At 42.7% G+C, this 24,505-nt stretch overlaps 1 protein-coding gene across 1 annotated transcript in view; it reads left to right on the top strand.

Annotated features, from left to right (window-relative positions):
* Positions 1 to 24,239, top strand: part of LOC112242025 (intersectin-2-like) — a 68,149-nt gene extending 43,910 nt beyond the window's left edge. Inside the window, exons 6-9 of the mRNA XM_042314447.1 lie at positions 15,703 to 15,796; positions 19,995 to 20,137; positions 23,918 to 23,981; positions 24,059 to 24,239. Of these exons, the coding sequence (XP_042170381.1) occupies positions 15,703 to 15,796; positions 19,995 to 20,137; positions 23,918 to 23,981; positions 24,059 to 24,239 (482 nt within the window). The remainder of the gene's footprint in view (positions 1 to 15,702; positions 15,797 to 19,994; positions 20,138 to 23,917; positions 23,982 to 24,058) is intronic.
* The last annotated feature ends 266 nt before the right edge of the window (positions 24,240 to 24,505 follow it).

The raw sequence follows: 24,505 nt of genomic DNA, 5'->3' as shown, positions 1-24,505 counted from the left end.
AGTAGAGAGGGGTTATGTATGGTGTTATACCAGTATAGTAGAGAGGGGTTATGTATGGTCCAGTATAGTAGAGAGGGGTTATGTATGGTCCAGTATAGTATAGAGGGGTTATGTATGGTCCAGTATAGTAGAGAGGGGTTATGTATGGTGTTATACCGTCCAGTATAGTAGAGAGGGGTTATGTATGGTCCAGTATAGTAGAGAGGGGTTATGTATGGTATATAGTCCAGTATAGTAGAGAGGGGTTATGTATTGTCCAGTATAGTAGAGAGGGGTTATGTATGGTCCAGTATAGTAGAGAGGGGTTATGTATGGTGTTATACAGTCAGTATAGTAGAGAGGGGTTATGTATGGTCCAGTATTGTAGAGAGGGGTTATGTATGGTCCAGTATAGTAGAGGGGGTTATGTATGGTGTTATATAGTCCAGTATAGTAGAGAGGGGTTATGTATGGTCCAGTATAGTAGGAGGGGTTATGTATGGTCCAGTATAGTAGAGAGGGGTTATGTATGGTGTTATATAGTCCAGTATAGTAGAGAGGGGTTATGTATGGTCCAGTATAGTAGAGAGGGGTTATGTATGGTCCAGTACAGTATGTATGGTCCAGTATAGGAGAGAGGGGTTATGTATGGTCCAGCATAGTAGAGAGGGGTTATGTATGGTGTTATACCGTCCAGTATAGTAGAGAGGGGTTATGTATGGTGTTATATAGTCCAGTATAGTAGAGAGGGGTTATGTATGGTCCAGTATAGTAGAGAGGGGTTATGCATGGTCCAGTATAGTAGAGAGGGGTTATGTATGGTGTTATACAGTCCAGTATAGTAGAGCGGGGTTATGTATGGTCCAGTATAGTAGAGAGGGGTTATGTATGGTCCAGTATAGTAGAGAGGGGTTATGTATGGTCCAGTACAGTAGAGAGGGGTTATGTATGGTCAAGTATAGTGAGGAGGGGTTATGTATGGTCCAGTATAGTAGAGATGGGTTATGTATGGTCCAGTATAGTAGAGAGGGGTTATGTATGGTCCAGTACAGTAGAGAGGGGTTATGTATGGTGTTATATAGTCCAGTATAGTAGAGAGGGGTTATGTATGGTCCAGTATAGTGAGGAGGGGTTATGTATGGTCCAGTATAGTAGAGAGGGGTTATGTATGGTGTTATATAGTCCAGTATAGTAGAGAGGGGTTATGTATGGTCCAGTATAGTAGAGAGGGGTTATGTATGGTCCAGTACAGTAGAGAGGGGTTATGTATGGTCCAGTATAGGAGAGAGGGGTTATGTATGGTCCAGCATAGTAGAGAGGGGTTATGTATGGTGTTATACCGTCCAGTATAGTAGAGAGGGGTTATGTATGGTGTTATATAGTCCAGTATAGTAGAGAGGGGTTATGTATGGTCCAGTATAGTAGAGAGGGGTTATGCATGGTCCAGTATAGTAGAGAGGGGTTATGTATGGTGTTATACAGTCCAGTATAGTAGAGAGGGGTTATGTATGGTCCAGTATAGTAGAGAGGGGTTATGTATGGTCCAGTATAGTAGAGAGGGGTTATGTATGGTCCAGTACAGTAGAGAGGGGTTATGTATGGTGTTATATAGTCCAGTATAGTAGAGAGGGGTTATGTATGGTCAAGTATAGTGAGGAGGGGTTATGTATGGTCCAGTATAGTAGAGATGGGTTATGTATGGTCCAGTATAGTAGAGAGGGGTTATGTATGGTCCAGTACAGTAGAGAGGGGTTATGTATGGTGTTATATAGTCCAGTATAGTAGAGAGGGGTTATGTATGGTCAAGTATAGTGTTATGTATGGTCCAGTATAGTAGAGAGGGTTATGTATGGTCCAGTATAGTAGAGAGGGGTTATGTATGGTCCAGTATAGTAGAGAGGGGTTATGTATGGTGTTATATAGTCCAGTATAGTAGAGAGGGGTTATGTATGGTCCAGTATAGTAGAGAGGGGTTATGTATGGTCCAGTATAGTAGAGAGGGGTTATGTATGGTGTTATACCAGTATAGTAGAGAGGGGTTATGTATGGTCCAGTATAGTAGAGAGGGGTTATGTATGGTGTTATATAGTCCAGTATAGTAGAGAGGGGTTATGTATGGTCCAGTGTAGTAGAGAGGGGTTATGTATGGTGTTATATAGTCCAGTATAGTAGAGAGGGGTTATGTATGGTATAGTAGAGAGGGTTATGTATGGTCCAGTATAGTAGAGAGGGGTTATGTATGGTCCAGTATAGTAGAGAGGGGTTATGTATGGTGTTATATAGTCCAGTATAGTAGAGAGGGGTTATGTATGGTCCAGTATAGTGAGGAGGGGTTATGTATGGTCCAGTATAGTAGAGATGGGTTATGTATGGTCCAGTATTGTAGAGAGGGGTTATGTATGGTCCAGTACAGTAGAGAGGGGTTATGTATGGTGTTATATAGTCCAGTATAGTAGAGAGAGGTTATGTATGGTCCAGTATAGTAGAGAGGGGTTATGTATGGTGTTATATAGTCCAGTATAGTAGAGAGAGGTTATGTATGGTCCAGTATAGTAGAGAGGGGTTATGTATGGTCCAGTATAGTAGAGAGGGGTTATGTATGGTCCAGTATAGTAGCGAGGGGTTATGTATGGTCCAGTATAGTAGAGAGGGGGTTATGTATGGTCCAGTATAGTAGAGAGGGGTTATGTATGTTCCAGTATAGTAGAGAGGGGTTATGTATGGTCCAGTATAGTAGAGATGGGTTATGTATGGTGTTATACCGTCCAGTATAGTAGAGAGGGGTTATGTATGGTCCAGTATAGTAGAGAGGGGTTATGTATGGTCCAGTATAGTAGAGAGGGGTTATGTATGGTGTTATACCGTCCAGTATAGTAGAGAGGGGTTATGTATGGTCCAGTATAGTAGAGAGGGGTTATGTATGGTCAAGTATAGTAGAGGGGTTATGTATGGTCCAGTATAGTAGAGAGGGGTTATGTATGGTGTTATACCGTCCAGTATAGTAGAGAGGGGTTATGTATGGTGTTATATAGTCCAGTATAGTAGAGAGGGGTTATGTATGGTCCAGTATAGTAGAGAGGGGTTATGTATGGTCCAGTATAGTAGAGAGGGGTTATGTATGGTGTTATATAGTCCAGTATAGTAGAGAGGGTTTATGTATGGTATAGTAGAGAGGGGTTATGTATGGTCCAGTATAGTAGAGAGGGGTTATGTATGGTGTTATACAGTCCAGTATAGTAGAGAGGGTTATGTATGGTCCAGAATAGTAGAGAGGGGTTATGTATGGTCCAGTATAGTAGAGAGGGGTTATGTATGGTGTTATATAGTCCAGTATAGTAGAGAGGGGTTATGTATGGTCCAGTATAGTAGCGAGGGGTTATGTATGGTCCAGTATAGTAGCGAGGGGTTATGTATGGTCCAGTATAGTAGAGAGGGGTTATGTATGGTGTTATACAGTCCAGTATAGTAGAGAGGGGTTATGTATGGTCCAGTATAGTAGAGAGGGGTTATGTATGGTCCAGTATAGTAGAGAGGGGTTATGTATGGTCCAGTATAGTAGAGAGGGGTTATGTATGGTCCAGTATAGTAGAGAGGGGTTATGTATGGTGTTATATAGTCCAGTATAGTAGAGAGGGGTTATGTATGGTCCAGTATAGTAGAGAGGGGTTATGTATGGTCCAGTATAGTAGAGAGGGGTTATGTATGGTCCAGTATAGTAGAGAGGGGTTATGTATGGTGTTATATATCCAGTATAGTAGAGAGGGGTTATGTATGGTCCAGTATAGTAGAGGGGGTTATGTATGGTCCAGTATAGTAGAGAGGGGTTATGTATGGTGTTATATATTCCAGTATAGTAGAGAGGGGTTATGTATGGTGTTATACCGTCCATGATAGTAGAGAGGGGTTATGTATGGTCCAGTATAGTAGAGAGGGGTTATGTATGGTCCAGTATAGTAGAGAGGGGTTATGTATGGTCCAGCATAGTAGAGAGGGGTTATGTATACCGTCCAGTATAATAGAGAGGGGTTATGTATGGTCCAGTATAGTAGAGAGGGGTTATGTATGGTGTTATATAGTCCAGTATAGTAGAGAGGGGTTATGTATGGTCCAGTATAGTAGAGAGGGGTTATGTATGGTCCAGTATAGTAGAGAGGGGTTATGTATGGTGTTATACAGTCCAGTATAGTAGAGAGGGGTTATGTATGGTCCAGTATAGTAGAGAGGGGTTATGTATGGTCCAGTATAGTAGAGAGGGGTTATGTATGGTGTTATATAGTCCAGTATAGTAGAGAGGGGTTATGTATGGTCCAGTATAGTAGAGGGGGTTATGTATGGTCCAGTATAGTAGAGAGGGGTTATGTATGGTGTTATATAGTCCAGTATAGTAGAGAGGGGTTATGTATGGTCCAGTATAGTAGAGAGGGGTTATGTATGGTCCAGTATAGTAGAGAGGGGTTATGTATGGTCCAGTATAGGAGAGAGGGTTATGTATGGTCCAGTATAGTAGAGAGGGGTTATGTATGGTCCAGTATAGTAGAGAGGGGTTATGTATGGTCCAGTATAGTAGAGAGGGGTTATGTATGGTCCAGTATAGTAGAGAGGGGTTATGCATGGTCCAGTATAGTAGAGAGGGGTTATGTATGGTGTTATATAGTCCAGTATAGTAGAGAGGGGTTATGTATGGTCCAGTATATGAGGTATAGGGGGGGTTATGTATGGTCCAGTATAGTAGAGGGGTTATGTATGGTCCAGTATAGTAGAGGGGGTTATGTATGGTCCAGTATAGTAGAGAGGGGTTATGTATGGTGTTATACAGTCCAGTATAGTAGAGAGGGGTTATGTATGGTCCAGTATAGTGAGAGAGGGGTTATGTATGGTCCAGTATAGTAGAGAGGGGTTATGTATGGTCCAGTATAGTAGAGAGGGGTTATGTATGGTCCAGTACAGTAGAGAGGGGTTATGTATGGTGTTATATAGTCCAGTATAGTAGAGAAGGGTTATGTATGGTCCAGTATAGTAGAGAGGGGTTATGTATGGTCCAGTATAGTAGAGAGGGGTTATGTATGGTCCAGTACAGTAGAGAGGGGTTATGTATGGTGTTATACCGTCCAGTATAGTAGAGAGGGGTTATGTATGGTCCAGTATAGTAGAGAGGGGTTATGTATGGTGTTATGTCCAGTATAGTAGAGAGGGGTTATGTATGGTCCAGTGTAGTAGAGAGGGGTTATGTATGGTGTTATATAGTCCAGTATAGTAGAGAGGGGTTATGTATGGTCCATAGTAGAGAGGGGTTATGTATGGTCCAGTATAGTAGAGAGGGGTTATGTATGGTGTTATATAGTCCAGTATAGTAGAGAGGGGTTATGTATGGTCCAGTATAGTGAGGAGGGGTTATGTATGGTCCAGTATAGTAGAGATGGGTTATATGGTCCAGTATAGTAGAGAGGGGTTATGTATGGTCCAGTATAGTAGAGAGGGGTTATGTATGGTGTTATATAGTCCAGTATAGTAGAGAGGGGTTATGTATGGTCCAGTATAGTAGAGAGGGGTTAGGGTTATATGGTCCAGTATAGTAGAGAGGGGTTATGTATGGTCCAGTATAGTAGAGAGGGGTTATGTATGGTGTTATATAGTCCAGTATAGTAGAGAGGGGTTATGTATGGTCCAGTATAGTAGAGGGGTTATGTATGGTCCAGTATAGTAGAGAGGGGTTATGTATGGTCCAGTATAGTAGAGAGGGGTTATGTATGTTCCAGTATAGTAGAGAGGGGTTATGTATGGTCCAGTATAGTAGAGAGGGTTATGTATGGTGTTATACCGTCCAGTATAGTAGAGAGGGGTTATGTATGGTCCAGTATAGTAGAGAGGGGTTATGTATGGTCCAGTATAGTAGAGAGGGGTTATGTATGGTGTTATACCGTCCAGTATAGTAGAGAGGGGTTATGTATGGTCCAGTATAGTAGAGAGGGGTTATGTATGGTCAAGTATAGTAGAGGGGTTATGTATGGTCCAGTATAGTAGAGAGGGGTTATGTATGGTCCAGTATAGTAGAGAGGGGTTATGTATGGTGTTATATAGTCCAGTATAGTAGAGAGGGGTTATGTATGGTCCAGTATAGTAGAGAGGGGTTATGTATGGTCCAGTATAGTAGAGAGGGGTTATGTATGGTCCAGTATAGTAGAGAGGGGTTATGTATGTTCCAGTATAGTAGAGAGGGGTTATGTATGGTCCAGTATAGTAGAGATGGGTTATGTATGGTGTTATACCGTCCAGTATAGTAGAGGGGGTTATGTATGGTCCAGTATAGTAGAGAGGGGTTATGTATGGTCCAGTATAGTAGAGAGGGGTTATGTATGGTGTTATACCGTCCAGTATAGTAGAGAGGGGTTATGTATGGTGTTATATAGTCCAGTATAGTAGAGAGGGGTTATGTATGGTCCAGTATAGTAGAGAGGGGTTATGTATGGTGTTATACCAGTAGTATAGTAGAGAGGGGTTATGTATGGTGTTATATAGTCCAGTATAGTAGAGAGGGGTTATGTATGGTATAGTAGAGAGGGGTTATGTATGGTCCAGTATAGTAGAGAGGGGTTATGTATGGTGTTATACAGTCCAGTATAGTAGAGAGGGTTTATGTATGGTCCAGAATAGTAGAGAGGGGTTATGTATAGTCCAGTATAGTAGAGAGGGGTTATGTATGGTGTTATACCGTCCAGTATAGTAGAGAGGGGTTATGTATGGTCCAGTATAGTAGAGAGGGGTTATGTATGGTCCAGTATAGTAGAGAGGGGTTATGTATGGTGTTATATAGTCCAGTATAGTAGAGAGGGGTTATGTATGGTGTTATATAGTCCAGTATAGTAGAGAGGGGTTATGTATGGTCCAGTATAGTAGAGAGGGGTTATGTATGGTCCAGTATAGTAGAGAGGGGTTATGTATGGTCCAGTATAGTAGAGAGGGGTTATGTATGGTGTTATATAGTCCAGTATAGTAGAGAGGGGTTATGTATGGTCCAGTATAGTAGAGAGGGGTTATGTATGGTCCAGTATAGTAGAGAGGGGTTATGTATGGTCCAGTATAGTAGAGAGGGGTTATGTATGATGTTATACCAGTATAGTAGAGAGGGGTTATGTATGGTGTTATATAGTCCAGTATAGTAGAGAGGGTTATGTATGGTCCAGTATAGTAGAGAGGGGTTATGTATGGTCAGTATAGTAGAGAGGGGTTATGTATGGTCCAGTATAGTAGAGAGGGGTTATGTATGGTCCAGTATAGTAGAGAGGGGTTATGTATGGTGTTATATATTCCAGTATAGTAGAGAGGGGTTATGTATGGTGTTATACCGTCCAGTATAGTAGAGAGGGGTTATGTATGGTCCAGTATAGTAGAGAGGGTTATGTATGGTCCAGTATAGTAGAGAGGGGTTATGTATGGTCCAGTATAGTAGAGAGGGGTTATGTATGGTGTTATACCAGTATAGTAGAGAGGGGTTATGTATGGTGTTATATAGTCCAGTATAGTAGAGAGGGGTTATGTATGGTCCAGTATAGTAGAGAGGGGTTATGTATGGTGTTATACAGTCCAGTATAGTAGAGAGGGGTTATGTATGGTCCCAGTATAGTAGAGAGGGGTTATGTATGGTCCAGTATAGTAGAGAGGGGTTATGTATGGTGTTATACAGTCAGTGTAGTAGAGATGGGTTATGTATGGTCCAGTATAGTAGAGAGGGGTTATGTATGGTCCAGTATAGTAGAGAGGGTTATGTATGGTCCAGAATAGTAGAGGGGGGTTATGTATGGTCCAGTATAGTAGAGGGGGTTATGTATGGTCCAGTATAGTAGAGAGGGATTATGGTGTTATGGTCCAGTATAGTAGAGAGGGGTTATGTATGGTCCAGTATAGTAGAGAGGGGTTATGTATGGTGTTATATAGTCCAGTATAGTAGAGAGGGGTTATGTATGGTCCATTATAGTAGAGAGGGGTTATGTATGGTGTTATACCGTCCAGTATAGTAGAGAGGGGTTATGTATGGTCCAGTATAGTTGAGAGGGGTTATGTATGGTGTTATACAGTCCATTATAGTAGAGAGGGGTTATGTATGGTGTTATATAGTCTAGTATAGTAGAGAGGGGTTATGTATGGTCCAGTATAGTAGAGAGGGGTTATGTATGGTCCAGTATAGTAGAGAGGGGTTATGTATGGTGTTATATATTCCAGTATAGTAGAGAGGGGTTATGTATGGTGTTATACCGTCCATTATAGTAGAGAGGGGTTATGTATGGTCCAGTATAGTAGAGAGGGGTTATGTATGGTCCAGTATAGTAGAGAGGGGTTATGTATGGTCCAGCATAGTAGAGAGGGGTTAAGTATGGTGTTATACCGTCCAGTATAGTAGAGAGGGGTTATGTATGGTGTTATATAGTCCAGTATAGTAGAGAGGGGTTATGTATGGTCCAGTATAGTAGAGGGGGGTTATGTATGGTGTTATATAGTCCAGTATAGTAGAGAGGGGTTATGTATGGTCCCGTATAGTAGAGAGGGGTTATGTATGGTCCAGTATTGTAGAGAGGGGTTATGTATGGTGTTATACAGTCCAGTGTAGTAGAGATGGGTTATGTATGGTCCAGTATTGTAGAGAGGGGTTATGTATGGTCCAGTATAGTAGAGAGGGGTTATGTATGGTCCAGAATAGTAGAGGGGTTATGTATGGTCCAGTATAGTAGAGAGGGGTTATGTATGGTCCAGTATAGTAGAGAGGGATTATGTATGGTCCAGTATAGTAGAGAGGGGTTATGTATGGTCCAGTATAGTAGAGAGGGGTTATGTATGGTGTTATATAGTCCAGTATAGTAGAGAGGGGTTATGTATGGTCCATTATAGTAGAGAGGGGTTATGTATGGTGTTATACCGTCCAGTATAGTAGAGAGGGGTTATGTATGGTCCAGTATAGTTGAGAGGGGTTATGTATGGTGTTATACAGTCCATTATACTAGAGAGGGGTTATGTATGGTGTTATATAGTCTAGTATAGTAGAGAGGGGTTATGTATGGTCCAGTATAGCGGAGAGGGGTTATGTATGGTGTTATACCGTCCAGTATAGTAGAGAGGGGTTATGTATGGTCTAGTATAGTGGAGAGGGGTTATGCATGGTGATATATAGTCCAGTATAGTAGAGAGGGGTTATGTATAGTCCAGTATAGTAGAGAGGGGTTATGTATGGTGTTATACCGTCCAGTATAGTAGAGGGGTTATGTATGGTCCAGTATAGTAGAGAGGGGTTATGTATGGTGTTATACCGTCCAGTATAGTAGAGAGGGGTTATGTATGGTCCAGTATAGTAGAGAGGGGTTATGTATGGTCCAGTATAGTAGAGAGGGGTTATGTATGGTGTTATACCGTCCAGTATAGTAGAGAGGGGTTATGTATGGTGTTATACCGTCCAGTATAGTAGAGAGGGGTTATGTATGGTCCAGTATAGTAGAGAGGGGTTATGTATTGTCCAGTATAGTAGAGAGGGGTTATGTATGGTCCAGTATAGTAGCGAGGGGTTATGTATGGTCCAGTATAGTAGCGAGGGTTATGTATGGTCCAGTATAGTAGAGAGGGGTTATGTATGGTCCAGTATAGTAGAGAGGGGTTATGTATGGTGTTATACCGTCCAGTATAGTAGAGAGGGGTTATGTATGGTCCAGTATAGTAGAGAGTGGTTATGTATGGTGTTATACTGTCCAGTATAGTAGAGGGGTTATGGGTCCAGTATAGTAGAGGGGGTTATGTATGGTCCAGTATAGTAGAGAGGGGTTATGTATCCAGTATAGTAGAGAGGGGTTATGTATGGTCCAGTATAGTAGAGAGGGGTTATGTATGGTGTTATAGTTCAGTATAGTAGAGAGGGGTTATGTATGGTCAGTATAGTAGAGAGGGGTTATGTATGGTCCAGTATAGTAGAGAGGGGTTATGTATGGTCCAGTATAGTAGAGAGGGGTTATGTATGGTCCAGTATAGTATAGAGGGGTTATGTATGGTGTTATACCATCCAGTATAGCAGGAGAGGGGTTATGTATGGTCCAGTATAGTAGAAGGGGTTATGTATGGTCAGTATAGTAGAGAGGGGTTATGTATGGTCCAGTATAGTAGAGAGGGGTTATGTATGGTCCAGTATAGTAGAGAGGGGTTATGTATGGTCCAGTATAGTAGAGAGGGGTTATGTATGGTGTTATACAGTCCAGTATAGTAGAGAGTTATGTATGGTCCAGTATAGTAGAGAGGGAGTTATGTATGGTCCAGTATAGTAGAGAGGGGTTATGTATGGTGTTATATAGTCAGTATAGTAGAGAGGGGTTATGTATGGTGTTATATAGTCCAGTTAGTATGTAATCAGACCTGATATATATAACTTATATATCAGTATAAATATATATATGTGTATATATATATACATATATAGTTATATGGTGTTATAATATATCCATATATAGATATAAATATATGAATATATACCTATGTATATATATATATATATATATGTATGTAAGACATATGTATATATGTATATATTATATGTATATAGCTGGTATATGTACCATATATGTATATATATGCCATATATATATAGGAATACATGATATGGGGCCATATATATGTATAATCCTATATATGAGATGTGTCCCCCTATATTATATATAGTATATTGATAGATATACGTATGGCTGTATATACCGTATATATAGCATTATATGTATGATCCATATAGAAGATTGGGCAACGAATGGTATATATATTTCAGAGAAATACCTGGATATATACATATACAGTCTAGTAGATACATATATATGTCTCAGGATATATAGAATGTATCTTTATATATCCAGTATATATATATATATATATATGTATATATATATATATATGTGTATATACATATATATATAGTATATATAAACATCATAGTATATATAGGATATATGTATATGTTATATAGTCCAATAGGGATATATATATATCCAGTGTAAAGAATAACCTGGGGCCATGTATATAGTTTTAGTAGAAAATGTCTATGATATCAGAGAGGGGTATATATATATATAGATAAGGGTATATATGGCCAGTATTGAGATACATATTATTGTTATATGACCACTATATATATATATATATTTGTTATATATGTATATATATATATATATATATATATATATATGGTATATGTATATATTATATATCTCCAGATAGTATATATATATATATGTATATATATATATATATGTTTATATATATATATCCATATTGTCTGTATAGTATGTATATGTATATATAGTATAGTATATATATATATGATAAATACAGTCCATATATAGTCTACAGTTATATGGGAAACCTGTAATGTATATGTATAGATAAATATATTATGATATATCCATATATATATATGTATATATATATATATATATATATATATATATATATATATGTATATATATGGTATATATATATATATATGTATATGTATATGTATATATATATATATATGTATATATATATATGTATATGTATATGTATATATATATATATATATATATATATATATATATATATATATATATATGTATATGTGCTGGCTGTTAGGATGTAATCCGACCTGATATATACAGTGGGGCAAAAAGTATTTAGTCAGTCACCACTTGTGCAAGTTCTCCCACTTAAAAAGATGAGAGAGGCCTGTAATTTTCATCATAGGTACACTTCAACTATGACAGGCAAAATGAGGAAAAAAATCCAGAAAATCACATTGTAGGATTTTTATGAATTTATTTGCAAATTATGGTGGAAAATAATTATTTGGTTACTTACAAACAAGCAAGATTTCTGGCTCACAGACCTGTAACTTCTTCTTTAAGAGGCTCCTCTGTCCTCCACTCATTACCTGTATTAATGGCACCTGTTTGAACTTGTTATCAGTATAAAATACACCTGTCCACAACCTCAAACAGCCACTATGGCCAAGACCAAAGAGCTGTCAAAGGACGCCAGAAGAAAATTGTAGACCTGCACCAGGTTGGGAAGACTGAATCTGAATGACCTGCAGATAGCTGGGACCAAAGTAACAAAGCCTACCATCAGTAACACACTATGCCGCCAGGGACTCAAATCCTGCAGTGCCAGATGTGTCCCCCTACTTAAGCCAGTACATGTCCAGGCACGTCTGAAGTTTGCTAGAGAGCATTTGGATGATCCAGAAGAAGATTGGGAGAATTTCATATGGTCAGATGAAACCAAAATATAACTTTTGGTAAAAACTCAACTCGTCGTGTTTGGAGGACAAAGAATGCTGAGTTGCATCCAAAGAACACCATACCTACTGTTAAGCATGGGGGTGGAAACATCATGCTTTGGGGCTGTTTTTCTGCAAAGGGACCAGGACGACTGATCCGTGTAAAGGAAAGAATGAATGGGGCCATGTATCGTGAGATTTTGAGTGAAAACCTCCTTCCATCAGCAAGGGCATTGAAGATGAAACGTGGCTGGGTCTTTCAGCATGACAATGATCCCAAACACACTGCCCGGGCAACGAAGGAGTGGCTTTGTTAGAAGCATTTCAAGGTCCTGGAGTGGCCTAGCCAGTCTCCAGATCTCAACCCCATAGAACATCTTTGGAGGGAGTTGAAAGTCCGTGTTGCCCAGCAACAGCCCAAAAACATCGCTGCTCTAGAGGAGATCTGCATGGAGGAATGTCCAAAATACCAGCAACAGTGTGTGAAAACCTTGTGAAGTTTTACAGAAAATGTTTGACCTCTGTCATTGCCAACAAAGGGTATATAAACCTAAATTGAGATACACTTTGTTATTGACCAAATACTTATTTTCCACCATAATTTGCAAATAAATTCATTAAAAAATCCTACAATGTAATTTTCTAGATTTTTTTTCTCATTTTGTCTGTCATAGTTGATGTGTACCTATGGTGAAAATTACAGGCCTCTCTCATCTTTTTAAGTGGGAGAACTTGCACAATAGGTGGCTGACTAAATACTTTTTGCCCCACTGTGTGTATATATTTCTATAATATACTGGCTGTTAGGATGTAATCAGACCTGATATATATATACTGTATATATACTGGCTGTCAGGATGTAATCAGACCTGATATATATATATACTGTATATATACTGGCTGTTAGGATGTAATCAGACCTGATATACAGTGTTCAGACCACTTCGCTTTTTCCACATTTTGTTACATTACAGCCATATTCTGAAATGTTTTAAATACACATGTTTCCTCATCGATCTACACACAATAATGACAAAGTATAAACAGGTTTTTAGAAACTTTTGCAAATGTATGAAAAACAGAAAATACCTTTCTTATGTAAATATTTGGTCCCTTTGCTATGCGACTGTAAATTGAGCTCAGGTGCATCCTGTTTCCATTGATCATCCTTGAGATGTTTCTACAACTTGATTGGAGTCCACCTGTGGTAAATTAAATTGATTGTGGTAAATAAAAAGGACAATATATATTGGTCATATCGGTCATGGCTCCCGAGTGGCGCACAATGGGATTGCCTTGCAGTTCTCCAGCTGTATCCACTGAAAGCGCACGAGGTTCAAGGCACAAGGGCAGGGGGCACGGGATGGGCCGCAGAGCCGCGCACAGAAGACAGACCTAGCCCATGGGGAAGGGTGGAGGGAAGGGGAGGTGGTGGATCCCCACCACACTGGGTAGCACAGAGCAACGCAATGATAATAATGTCTAGGAAAACGTTCCCGCTGTTCTGTTCTTAGTGCCAATCTGTAAATTCAAACTAAAACAATGATGGCATCTTTATGCTTTCGTAAATAAAATAATGATAAAAATGCCGATGTTTATTTAGTTATGGATCAATAACAAATTACTTTTGTGAATAAATATCACTGAATTACAGAAATCTCCTCCAATCCTCTATATGTAATTATTGGCGGAGAGTCACGTCATATTTTTCGATATACTCTGTAGGCGACATGAGTCTCACTAGTGTTGAGTAATGTGCTGTTAAAAGTGGTGTAGTTTTATTTATTGAAATTTGAATTGAAGTATCAGAATTCTTTAAATAGCCAGTACTGTACTTCCGACCGTCACGATGTACAGCGCCATATTTTCCGTTCAATCCTAACGGAAACCACAGAGGCTCTTTTTTTTTTTTTTTTTTTTGAATAGAAACACCATAATATTAATCAAATTAATTAAGTACCAATCAAAAAGTTTGGACACACCTACACATTACAGGGTTTTTGGTTTTATTTTTACTATACTACTACATTGTAGAATAATAGCGAGGATATCACAACTATGAAACAACACACCTGGAATCAGTTCAGAACAAATTCTTATTTACAAGGACAGCCTACACCTTCCTCCCCGTCGAGGAACTGAACCTCGGTCTCACACGTGCCTGCATTCTCTAGTACAGCCACTTTTGAAGGCTATCAAATTCTTCTCAAAAATGCCCTCTGGTGGTCAAACTAGCACTAATGGAACCAGTAGTTCACACTTACAGTAAATATGTGCCATATATAACGTAGGTACATGACGTAATGACTCCATACCTATATAACGTAGGTACAGGACGTAATGACTCCCTATATAACGATGTACAGGACGTAATGACTCCATACGCTATGTGCAACACAGCATTCCTAACCTGGCCCACAATGTCTGCTGTGTGGATCGAGCAGTCAACAAGTCCAGCAGTCATTTGAAAGAGTAACAACATTTCAGCGAGACAACTCAAAGGTGAAATCCATTAAATCCAAGATAATGGAATTCATTGCCCTTGATAATCAACCGTTCTCTGTCGTGAATGATGTTGGCTTTCGCCGACTGGTCGAGCACCGGTACACACTACCAAGTGTGATGTTTTTCAGATGTTGCCCTACCAGAGTTACACATTAATAGCGTCACTGCTATTAGCTTCATGACATACTATGGAATGGTGTTTGCGTGTCAAAAAAGATACACGTCAAATAACACTATTTGTGTGTGTGTAACCTTTATTTAACAAGTCAGTTAAGAACACATTTTTACAATGACGGCTTGCACCGGACGACACTGGGGCAATTGTGGGCTGCCCTATGGGACTCCCAATCACGGTCAGATGTGATTCAGATGCCTTAGACTGCTCGGGAGCCCTAATATTTTTCCCCCAACACCACTTTCAATCAATTTGTTTAGCAGAACCTCATGCCAAATTGAGTCACACATTTCTTTTAAATCAACAAACATGAGGAGACTTTGCCTTTGTTTTGGTTTGTTTGTGTGTTTGTTTGTCAATTAGGGTGTGCAGGGTGAATACGTGGTCTGTCGTAAGGTAATCTGGTTGGTACATTGTTTTCACTGAGAAAATGAACTAGTCTGCTGTTAATGACAATGCAGAGGATTTTCCAAAAGTTTCTTTTGACACATATCCCACGGTAGTTATTGGGTTCAAATTTGTCTCCACATTTGTGGATTCGGGTTGTCCTTGGTTTCATGAGAAGATGAGAGCTGAGGATGATAAAGAGTATAGCCAATTAGAATTAGTGGTCTTTATATTTTTTTATTTCATCATCAACACATGCTTTAAAAAATCAAAATCCAATCAAATTTTTATTTGTTTTGTTTGTACTTTGCTATAGAGCCAAAAAGAAGTGGTTTACCCACACATCTCTGTTTCGATGGATAACTCTCTCTCTCCCTCCCTCCAGCACTCCCTCTGTCCTGCTTCTCCTCTCCAATGGCATTCTCTCCATCTGCTGGGATTTCCAAGGCTAACTCCCTATTGGATCTGTCCTCTAGCAGGTAACAACAAGCTACGTCCCTATTGGATCTGTCCTCTAGCAGGTAACATCAAGCGAAGTCCCTATTGGATCTGTCCTCTAGCAGGTAACAACAAGCTAAGTCCCTATTGGATCTGTCCTCTAGCAGGTAACAACAAGCTAAGTCCCTATTGGTTCTGTCCTCTAGCAGGTAACAACAAGCTAAGTCCCTATTGGTTCTGTCCTCTAGCAGGTAACAACAAGCTAACCCCAGATTGGATCTGTCCTCTAGCAGGTAACAACAAGCTAAGTCCCTATTGGATCTGTCCTCTAGCAGGTAACATCAAGCTAGGTGTGTGTGTGTGTGTGTGTACAAATATCTGTCCTCAGCAGGTAACATCAAGCGCCCTATTGCTGTCCTCTAGGGTTAAGTCACTGGCGGTAAAAAAGTCCCTATTGAAAAGCGCAAAAAAACATTTGTCCACACACACCAGCACACCCTCACCACACACCACCACACCACTCACCACACACCACACCACACCACTGGCGGTCACAAAACCACCACACCACCACACCCACACCACACACACCACACCACCACACCACTCACACCACACCACTCACCACACCACACCACCTCACCACACCACACACCACTCACCACACCACACCACTCACCACACCTCACCACACCACTCACCACACCACACCACACACCACACCACACCACTCACCACACCACTCACCACACCACACCACACCACTCACCACAACACACCACACCACACCACACCACACCACTCACCACAACACACCACACCACACCACTCCACACCACTCACCACTCACCACACCACACCACTCACCACACCACACACCACTCACCTCACCACACCACACACCACACCACACCACCACACACACCACACCACTCACCCACTCACCACACCACACACCACTCACCTCACCTCACCACACCACACACCACTCACCTCCCTCACCACACCACTCACCACACCACTCACCCTCACCATACCACTCACCACACCACTCACCACACACCACCACTCACCACACCACACACCACACCACCACACCACCACACCACACCACCACACCACCACACACCACACCTCACACCACACCACCACCTCACCACACCACACCACTCACCTCACCACCCACTCACCACACCACACCACTCACACACACACACCACCACCACACACACCACTCACCACCACCCACACCACACACACTCACCACACCACTCACCACACCACACCACACACACACCACACCACACCACCACTCACCACAACACAACACCACCACACCACACCACACAACACCACACCACAAAACACACACACCACACCAAAACAACACACACCACACCACACCACACCACACACACCACCACACACAACAACACACCACACCACAACACACACCACAAGACACACACACAACAGACACACACACAACACACACACACACACACACACACAACACAGACACACACAACAGACACACACACACCACAATGTTTTTTAATTTATGGATAGCCAGGGGCACTCCAACACAACAGACATAATTTACAAAAGATGCCTTTGTGTTTAGTGAGTCCGACAGATCAGAGGCAGTAGGGATGACCAGAGATGTTTTCTTGATTAGTGTGTGAATTGGACCATTTTCCTGTCAAAATGTAATGAGTACTGTTGGGTGTCAGGGACAATGTATGGAGTAAAAAGTACATTATTTGTTTATTGAGGAATGTAGTGAGGTAAAAGTATAAATAGTAAAGTAAAGATAACCCCAAAAAACGACTTAAGTACTTTACACCACTGCATGTTATGAACCCGGCATGAGGCTGTGTGTCTGTTTGGCAGTTTCCTCATTCCTCTTCTGAAACTAATGAAGGGAAATCAGGTTAGTGGGGCTCTCTGTGCAGCAGGTTAGTGGGGCTCTCTGTGCAGCAGTGAGTTGGACCAGCAGACACTGCAGCCCCAGAGCTCTGAGATGACCGAGGGAGGGGGCAATATGCAGTGGTGGAAATAGTACCCAATTGTCATACTTGATTAAAAGGAAAGATGCCTTAGTAGAAAATGACTCAAGTTAAAGTGAAAGTCACCCAGTAAAATACTACTTGAGTAAAAGTATTTTGTTTAAAAAAATACAAACTTTATTTAACTGGACAAGTCAGTTAAGAACAAATTCTTATTTACAATGCCGGCCTACCCCGGCCAAACCCGGACGAAGCTGGGCCAATTGTGCCACTTATGCTTAAGTATCAAAGGTAACAGTAGAATGTATATAATTACTTCTATTAGGCAATCCAAACAGTAGGGATAACCAGGGATGTTTTCTGTTTAGTGAGTCCTCCAGATCAGAGGGATGACCAGGGATGTTCTCTGTTTAGTGAGTCCTCCAGATCAGAGGCAGTAGGGATGACCAGGGATGTTCTCTGTTTAGTGAGTCCTCCAGATCAGAGGCAGTAGGGATGACCAGGGATGTTCTCTGTTAAGTGAGTCCTCCAGATCAGAGGCAGTAGGGATGACCAGGGATGTTCTCTGTTTAGTGAGTCCTCCAGATCAGAGGCAGTAGGGATGACCAGGGATGTTCTCTGTTTAGTGAGTCCTCCAGATCAGAGGCAGTAGGGATGACCAGGGATGTTCTCTGTTTAGTGAGTCCTCCAGATCAGAGGCAGTAGGGACCAGGGATGTTCTCTGTTTAGTGAGTCCTCCAGATCAGAGGCAGTATGACCAGGGATGTTCTCTGTTTAGTGAGTCCTCCAGATCAGAGGCAGTAGGGATGACCAGGGATGTTCTCTTGATAGGAGAATTGGACCATTTTCCTGTCCTGTTAAGCATTCCAAATGTAGTGAGTGAGTAAGTGAGTGTAATGAGTACTGAGGCAAAGTACAGATACCCCCCCAAATGACCTAAGTAGTGCTTTAAAGTATTTTAACTTTACACCAACTGGTTGAAATTGCTAAGTTTCTCACAGAAACAATAAAGGTAATATGAAATCATAATGCACTGTAATATTCCTCTCTGCCTCTCTCTGCCTCTCTTCTGCCTCTCTCTGCCTCTCTCTGCCTCTCTTCTGCCTCTCTTCTGCCTCTTCTGCCCTCTCTTCTGCCTCTCTCTCTGCCTCTCTTCTGCCTCTCTTCTGCCTCTCTTTGCCTCTCTCTGCCTCTCTCTGCCTCTCTCTGCCTCTCTTCTGCCTCTCTTCTGCCTCTCTTCTGCCTCTCTTCTGCCTCTCTTCTGCCTCTCTGCCTCTCTTCTGCCTCTCTTCTGCCTCTCTCTGCCTCTCTCTGCCTCTCTTCTGCTCTCCTCTCTCTGCCTTTCTCTTCTTCTGCCTCTCTCTGCTCTCTCTGCCTCTCTTCTGCCTCTCTTCTTTCTCTCTTCTGCCTCTCTTCTGTCTCTCTCTCTGCCTCTCTTCTGCCTCTCTTCTGCTCTCTCTGCCTCTTCTGCTCTCCTCTGCCTCTCTTCTGCCTCTCTTCTGTCTCTCTTCTGCTGCCTCTCTTCTGTCTCTCTTCTGCCTCTCTTCTGCCTCTCTTCTGTCTCTCTTCTGCCTCTCTTCTGCTCTCTTCTGTCTCTCTTCTGCCTCTCTTCTGTCTCTCTCTTCTGTCTCTCTCTGCCTCTCTTCTGCCTCTCTTCTGTCTCTCTTCTGCCTCTCTCTGCCTCTCTTCTGTCTCTCTCTGCCTCTCTCTGCCTCTCTTCTGCCTCTCTTCTGTCTCTCTTCTGTCTCTCTCTGCCTCTCTTCTGTCTCTCTCTGCCTCTCTTCTGTCTCTCTTCTGTCTCTCTTCTGTCTCTCTTCTGCCTCTCTTCTGCCTCTCTCTGTCTCTCTCTGCCTCTCTTCTGCCTCTCTTCTGTCTCTCTTCTGTCTCTCTCTGCCTCTCTTCTGTCTCTCTCTGCCTCTCTTCTGTCTCTCTTCTGTCTCTCTTCTGTCTCTCTTCTGTCTCTCTCTGCCTCTCTTCTGTCTCTCTTCTGTCTCTCTTCTGTCTCTCTTCTGTCTCTCTTCTGCCTCTCTTCTGCCTCTCTCTGCCTCTCTCTGCCTCTCTTCTGCCTCTCTTCTGTCTCTCTTCTGTCTCTCTTCTGCCTCTCTTCTTTCTCTCTTCTGCCAGACTGGGCTCTGCTTTTTTCTGAAATCAATGTGAAATCAAATCTATCGCTCTTTTTCTCTCTCTCTCTCTCCCTCTCTTGCGCTCTTTCTCCTACTCCCCTCTCCAGTTCTAACTCCTCCTCCACCACCTCCCTGGCCAGTAACTCTCCCAAGACGTGCTCTTGTGATTGGTCCGTTCCCCAGTCCACCAGGCTGAAGTACAGACAACAGTTTAACAGTCTGGACAAGCTGATGAGTGGATACCTCTCTGGTGAGTTACAACTACCTGTCTCGTCTCTCTTCTATCTCGCTCTTCTCTCTCGCTCTTCTCTCTCGCTCTTCTCTCTCGCTCTTCTCTCGCTCTTCTCTCTTCCTTTCTCTCTTCGCTCTTCTCTCGCTCTTCTCTCTCTTCTCTCTCGCTCTTCTCTCTCGCTCTCGCTCTTCTCTCTCGCCTTTTCTTCTCTCGCTCTTCTCATTTCGCAATCTTAGATTTTTAATCTTCGTTATATCCTTTCTTGAATTCTTTTTCCTTCCCTTCTCTTTTAGCTCTCTTTTTCTTCAGAAACTTTCTTCTCCCCGCTTCTTTAATTCGCTCTTCTATCGCTTTCTTCGCTTACGCTCTTCCTCGCTCTTTCTCAAATCGCTATTTCTCGCATTTTTCTCGCTTCATTTTTCTCCGCTTTCTCTCTCTTCTCTCTCGCTCTTCTCCCTCGCTCTTCTCCTCGCTCTTCTTCTATCTCGCTCTATCTCGCTCTTTCTCCCTCGCCTCTTATATTCGCTATCTCTCTCTCTCGCTCTTCCCTCGCTCTTCTCCCCGCTCTTCTCCTCGCTCTTTCTCGCCCTCTCCTCAGCTCTTCTCCTCGCTCTTCTCCTCGCTCTTCTCTCCCTAATCTTCTCCTCCGCTCTTCTCCTTCTCTCTCGCTCTTCTCCCTCGCTATGGAGATCTTCCTTCCTTTTCTCGCTCTTCTCTCTCGCTCTTCTCCTATTCTTCTCCCTCTTTCTCTCTCGCTCTTCTCTCTCGCTCTTCTCTCCTATTTTTTTCTTGCTCTCTTTTTCTCTCTACTCTTTCTACTCTCGTTTCTCTCTTTCTCTTCTTTGTCTTCTCTCTCGTTTCTCTCTCTTTCTCTTCTTTCTCTTCTCTCTTCTCTCTCGCTCTTCTCTCTCGCTCTTCTCTCTCGCTCTTCTCCCTCGCTCTTCTCTTCTTCTCTCGCTCTTCTCCTCGCTCTTCTCCTCGCTTCTCCTCGCTCTCTCTTCTCTTTATCCGCTCTTCTCTCGCTCTTCTCCCTCGCTCTTCTCCTCCCGCTCTTCTCTCGCTCTCTCTCGCTCTCCCTCGCTCTTCTCTCTCGCTCTTCTCCTCGCTCTTCTCCTCTCGCTCTTCTCTCGCTCTTTCTCTCTCGCTCTTCTCTCCCTCCTCGCTCTTCTCTCTCGCTCTTCTCTCTACGCTCTTCTCCCTCGCTCTTCTCCTCGCTCTTCTTCTCCTCGCTCTTCTCTTCTCTCTCGCTCTTCGCTCGCTTCCGCTCTTCTCTCGCTCTTCTCCTCGCTCTTCTCTCTCGCTCTTCTCTCGCTCTTCTCTCTCGCTCTTCTCTCTCGCTCTCTCTCTTCTCTCTCTCTTCTCTCGCTCTTCTTCTCGCTCTCTCTCTCGCTCTTCTCCCCGCTTTCTCCTCTCTTCTCTTCTCGCTCTTCTCTCTAAGCTCTTTCTCTCTCGCTCTTCTCCCCTAGCTCTTCTCCTCGCTTTTTCTCCCTCGCTCTTCTCTCTCGCTCTTCTCCCTCGCTCTTCTCTCTCGCTCTTCTCCTTCGCTCTTCTCTCGCTCTTCTCCTCGCTCTCTCTCTTCTCTTCTATCTCGCTCTTTCTCTCGCTCTTCTCTCTCGCCCTTCTCTCTCGCTCTTCTCTCTCGCCCTTCTCTCTCTCTCTCGCGGTTCTCTCGCTTTCTTCTCTCGCTCTTCTCCCTCGCTCTTCTCTCTCGCTCTTCTCCCTCTCTCTTCTCTCGCTCTCTCCCTCGCTCTTCTCTCCTCGCTCTTCTATCTGGCTCTTCTCTCTCGCTCTTCTCCTCGCTCTTCTCTCTCGCTCTTCTCTCGCTCTTCTCTCGCTCTTCTCCTCGCTTCTTCTCTCTCGCTCTTCTCCGCTCTTCTTCTCGCTTCTCTTCTCTCTCGCTCTTCTCCTTCTCTTCTCTCGCTCTTCTCCTCGCTCTTCTCCTCGCTCTTCTCCTCGCTCTTCTCTTCTCTCGCTCTTCTCCTCGCTCTTCTTCTCTCTTCTCCCTCGCTCTTCTCTCTCGCTCTTCTCCCTCGCTCTTCTCTCTCGCTCTTCTCCTTCGCTCTTCTCTCGCTCTTCTCCTCGCTCTTCTCCTCGCTCTTCTCCCTCGCTCTTCTCCTCGCTCTTCTCCTCGCTCTTCTCGCTCTCCTCCTCGCTCTTCTCTTATCGCTTCTTCTCCCTCGCTCTTCTCTCTCCTCGCTTTCTCGCTCTTCTCTCCTCGCTCTTCTTCTCTTCTCTCTCGCTCTTCTCTCGCTCTTCTCCTCATGTCTTCTCTCTAGCTTTTTCTCGTTTTCTTCTCTCTCGCCCTTCTCTCAAACCGCTTCTCTCGCTCTTCTCTCTCTTCTTCTCCTCGCTCTTCTCTCTCGCTCTTCTCTCTCGCTCTTCTCTCTCGCCCTTCTCTATGTTTCTTTCGCTCTTCTCTCTGTTTCTCTTCTCTGCTTCTTCTCTTTCTCGCTCTTCTCTCTCGCTCTTCTTCTCGCTCTTCTCGCTCTTCTCTTCTTCTCTCTCGCTATTTTTTTCTTGCTCTCTTTTTCTCTCTACTCTTTCTACTCTCGTTTCTCTCTTCTCTTCTTTGTCTTCTCTCTCGTTTCTCTCTTTTCTCTTCTTTCTCTTCTCTCTTCTCTCTCTCTCTCTCTCTCTTATTTCTTCACTCTGCTCTCTCGTTTCTCTCTCCTCTCTCTTCTCTTGTTCTTCTCTCCTCTCTCTCCTCTCTCTCCTCTCTTTCTCTTCTCCCGTTCTTCTCTCCCTCTCTCTCGTCTCTTTCTCTTCTCTCTCAAGCTGATGAGTGGTTACAACTAATGTTCCTGACCCCTCGACCACTAACCGTACCTGATGTAACTTGTTTATTAACTTGTCTTCTAAGAGATGCTGAATCTCTAGTTGATGGTTGGAGAACGAGCTTCCTTCTCTTTGCACTTACAGAACCCGACCATTCTTGGCCCTGTCGGTTATACACTGAACGTCTGCTTGAAAGAGCCGCTAACCTAGCTAAGCCTCTACCGTTAGCCGTCAAGCTAACGCAGATAGTCCCAGATGAGTTTCCCGATGGAGGCCTCTTTGTCTGGAGAAGTGAATGAATGGTTCCAGAGCTGTATGAGCTGTAGGAGCTGTAGGAGCTGTAGGAGCTGTAGGAGCTGTATGAGCTGTATCTACTACGCTTTGATTCAGATCAAAACTGGATCCCTCAGAGATCCAATGCGGCTGATGATTATAGTCTTGACGTCTATTCATGCAACAAACAGTACTGATCTTACAAAAATAAAATTATATATATTGAATCATTAAAATGTAAGAACATTTCAGGAAACTGCCTACGTATTATATTTGCACATAGCTAGTTCAATATAGTACCAGGCTACAGTATATTAGTAAAACCTATCAAAGCACATCACACTGTAGCACTTTCTTTATTTTGATCACGCAGATCTTCCATGTTGTATCTATACTTTTCAAGTTACAGTATTTCCTTTATAACACTTTTTAATGACATCACAAAATAACAACCCAAATGACATTAGTGTTCATCACTGACCATTCCACACGTTCCTAGAAATATTATTCCAGTATTCGCTTTAGAATGTGTTAAGTGTATTGTTGTGGTCGGTAGTTGTGGTCAGAAGCTATAATCTGTAGTTGTGTTGTTGTGGTCAGTACTTTTGGTCAGTGACCTTGTTTCTCGTTCAGATGAGGTCTGTGACCTTGTTTCTCGTTCAGATCAGGTCTGTGGCCTTGTTTCTGGTTCAGGTCAGGTCTATAGTTAGTATCTTAGTTTGTAATACGTTGTTGTGTTGTGTTTCTCAGGCCCTCAGGTGAGGAATGCCCTCACTGCCTCCAACCTGACCCAGACACAGCTAGCTACCATCTGGTGAGTTTGTGAGAGGCTGTCTGTCTCTGTGTGTGTTCGTCTTTCTGAATGTGTGTATTTTATTGGTGTGGGTGCAGGACCCTGGCTGACGTGGATAAGGACGGTCAGCTGAGAGCTGAGGAGTTTATTCTGGCCATGCACCTGGTAGACATGGTTACGACAGGATGTCCGCTACCCCTCACCCTGCCCTCAGACCTGGTACCCCCTGTCTTAGGTAACACACACACAGACACACACGTGCTCACACTATCTCTCTGATTGGTGTTTTGAATGAAGTCTTTCAGCGTTGTTTCAGGTTTAATTATTTTTTCTCTGTCTTCTGTAGAGATAGCAGGCCAGTAGAGATGTTGAATGGAACTGGGCCCTATCACTCCACTGGCCTGATAGACGGGACAGCAGAGCTTGAACCTGCACACAAGAACAAGAACAATGGTACATAACCTTATCCATAACCCTAACATAACCCTAACATAACCATGACCCTAACATAACCTTATCCATAACCCTAACATAACCATGACCCT

Source organism: Oncorhynchus tshawytscha, unplaced genomic scaffold (assembly GCF_018296145.1).
Source record: "Oncorhynchus tshawytscha isolate Ot180627B unplaced genomic scaffold, Otsh_v2.0 Un_contig_4797_pilon_pilon, whole genome shotgun sequence".
Taxonomy (NCBI): domain Eukaryota; kingdom Metazoa; phylum Chordata; class Actinopteri; order Salmoniformes; family Salmonidae; genus Oncorhynchus; species Oncorhynchus tshawytscha.
Note: the sequence above shows the minus strand (reverse complement) of the source record. Positions and strands in the feature narration are given on the sequence as shown.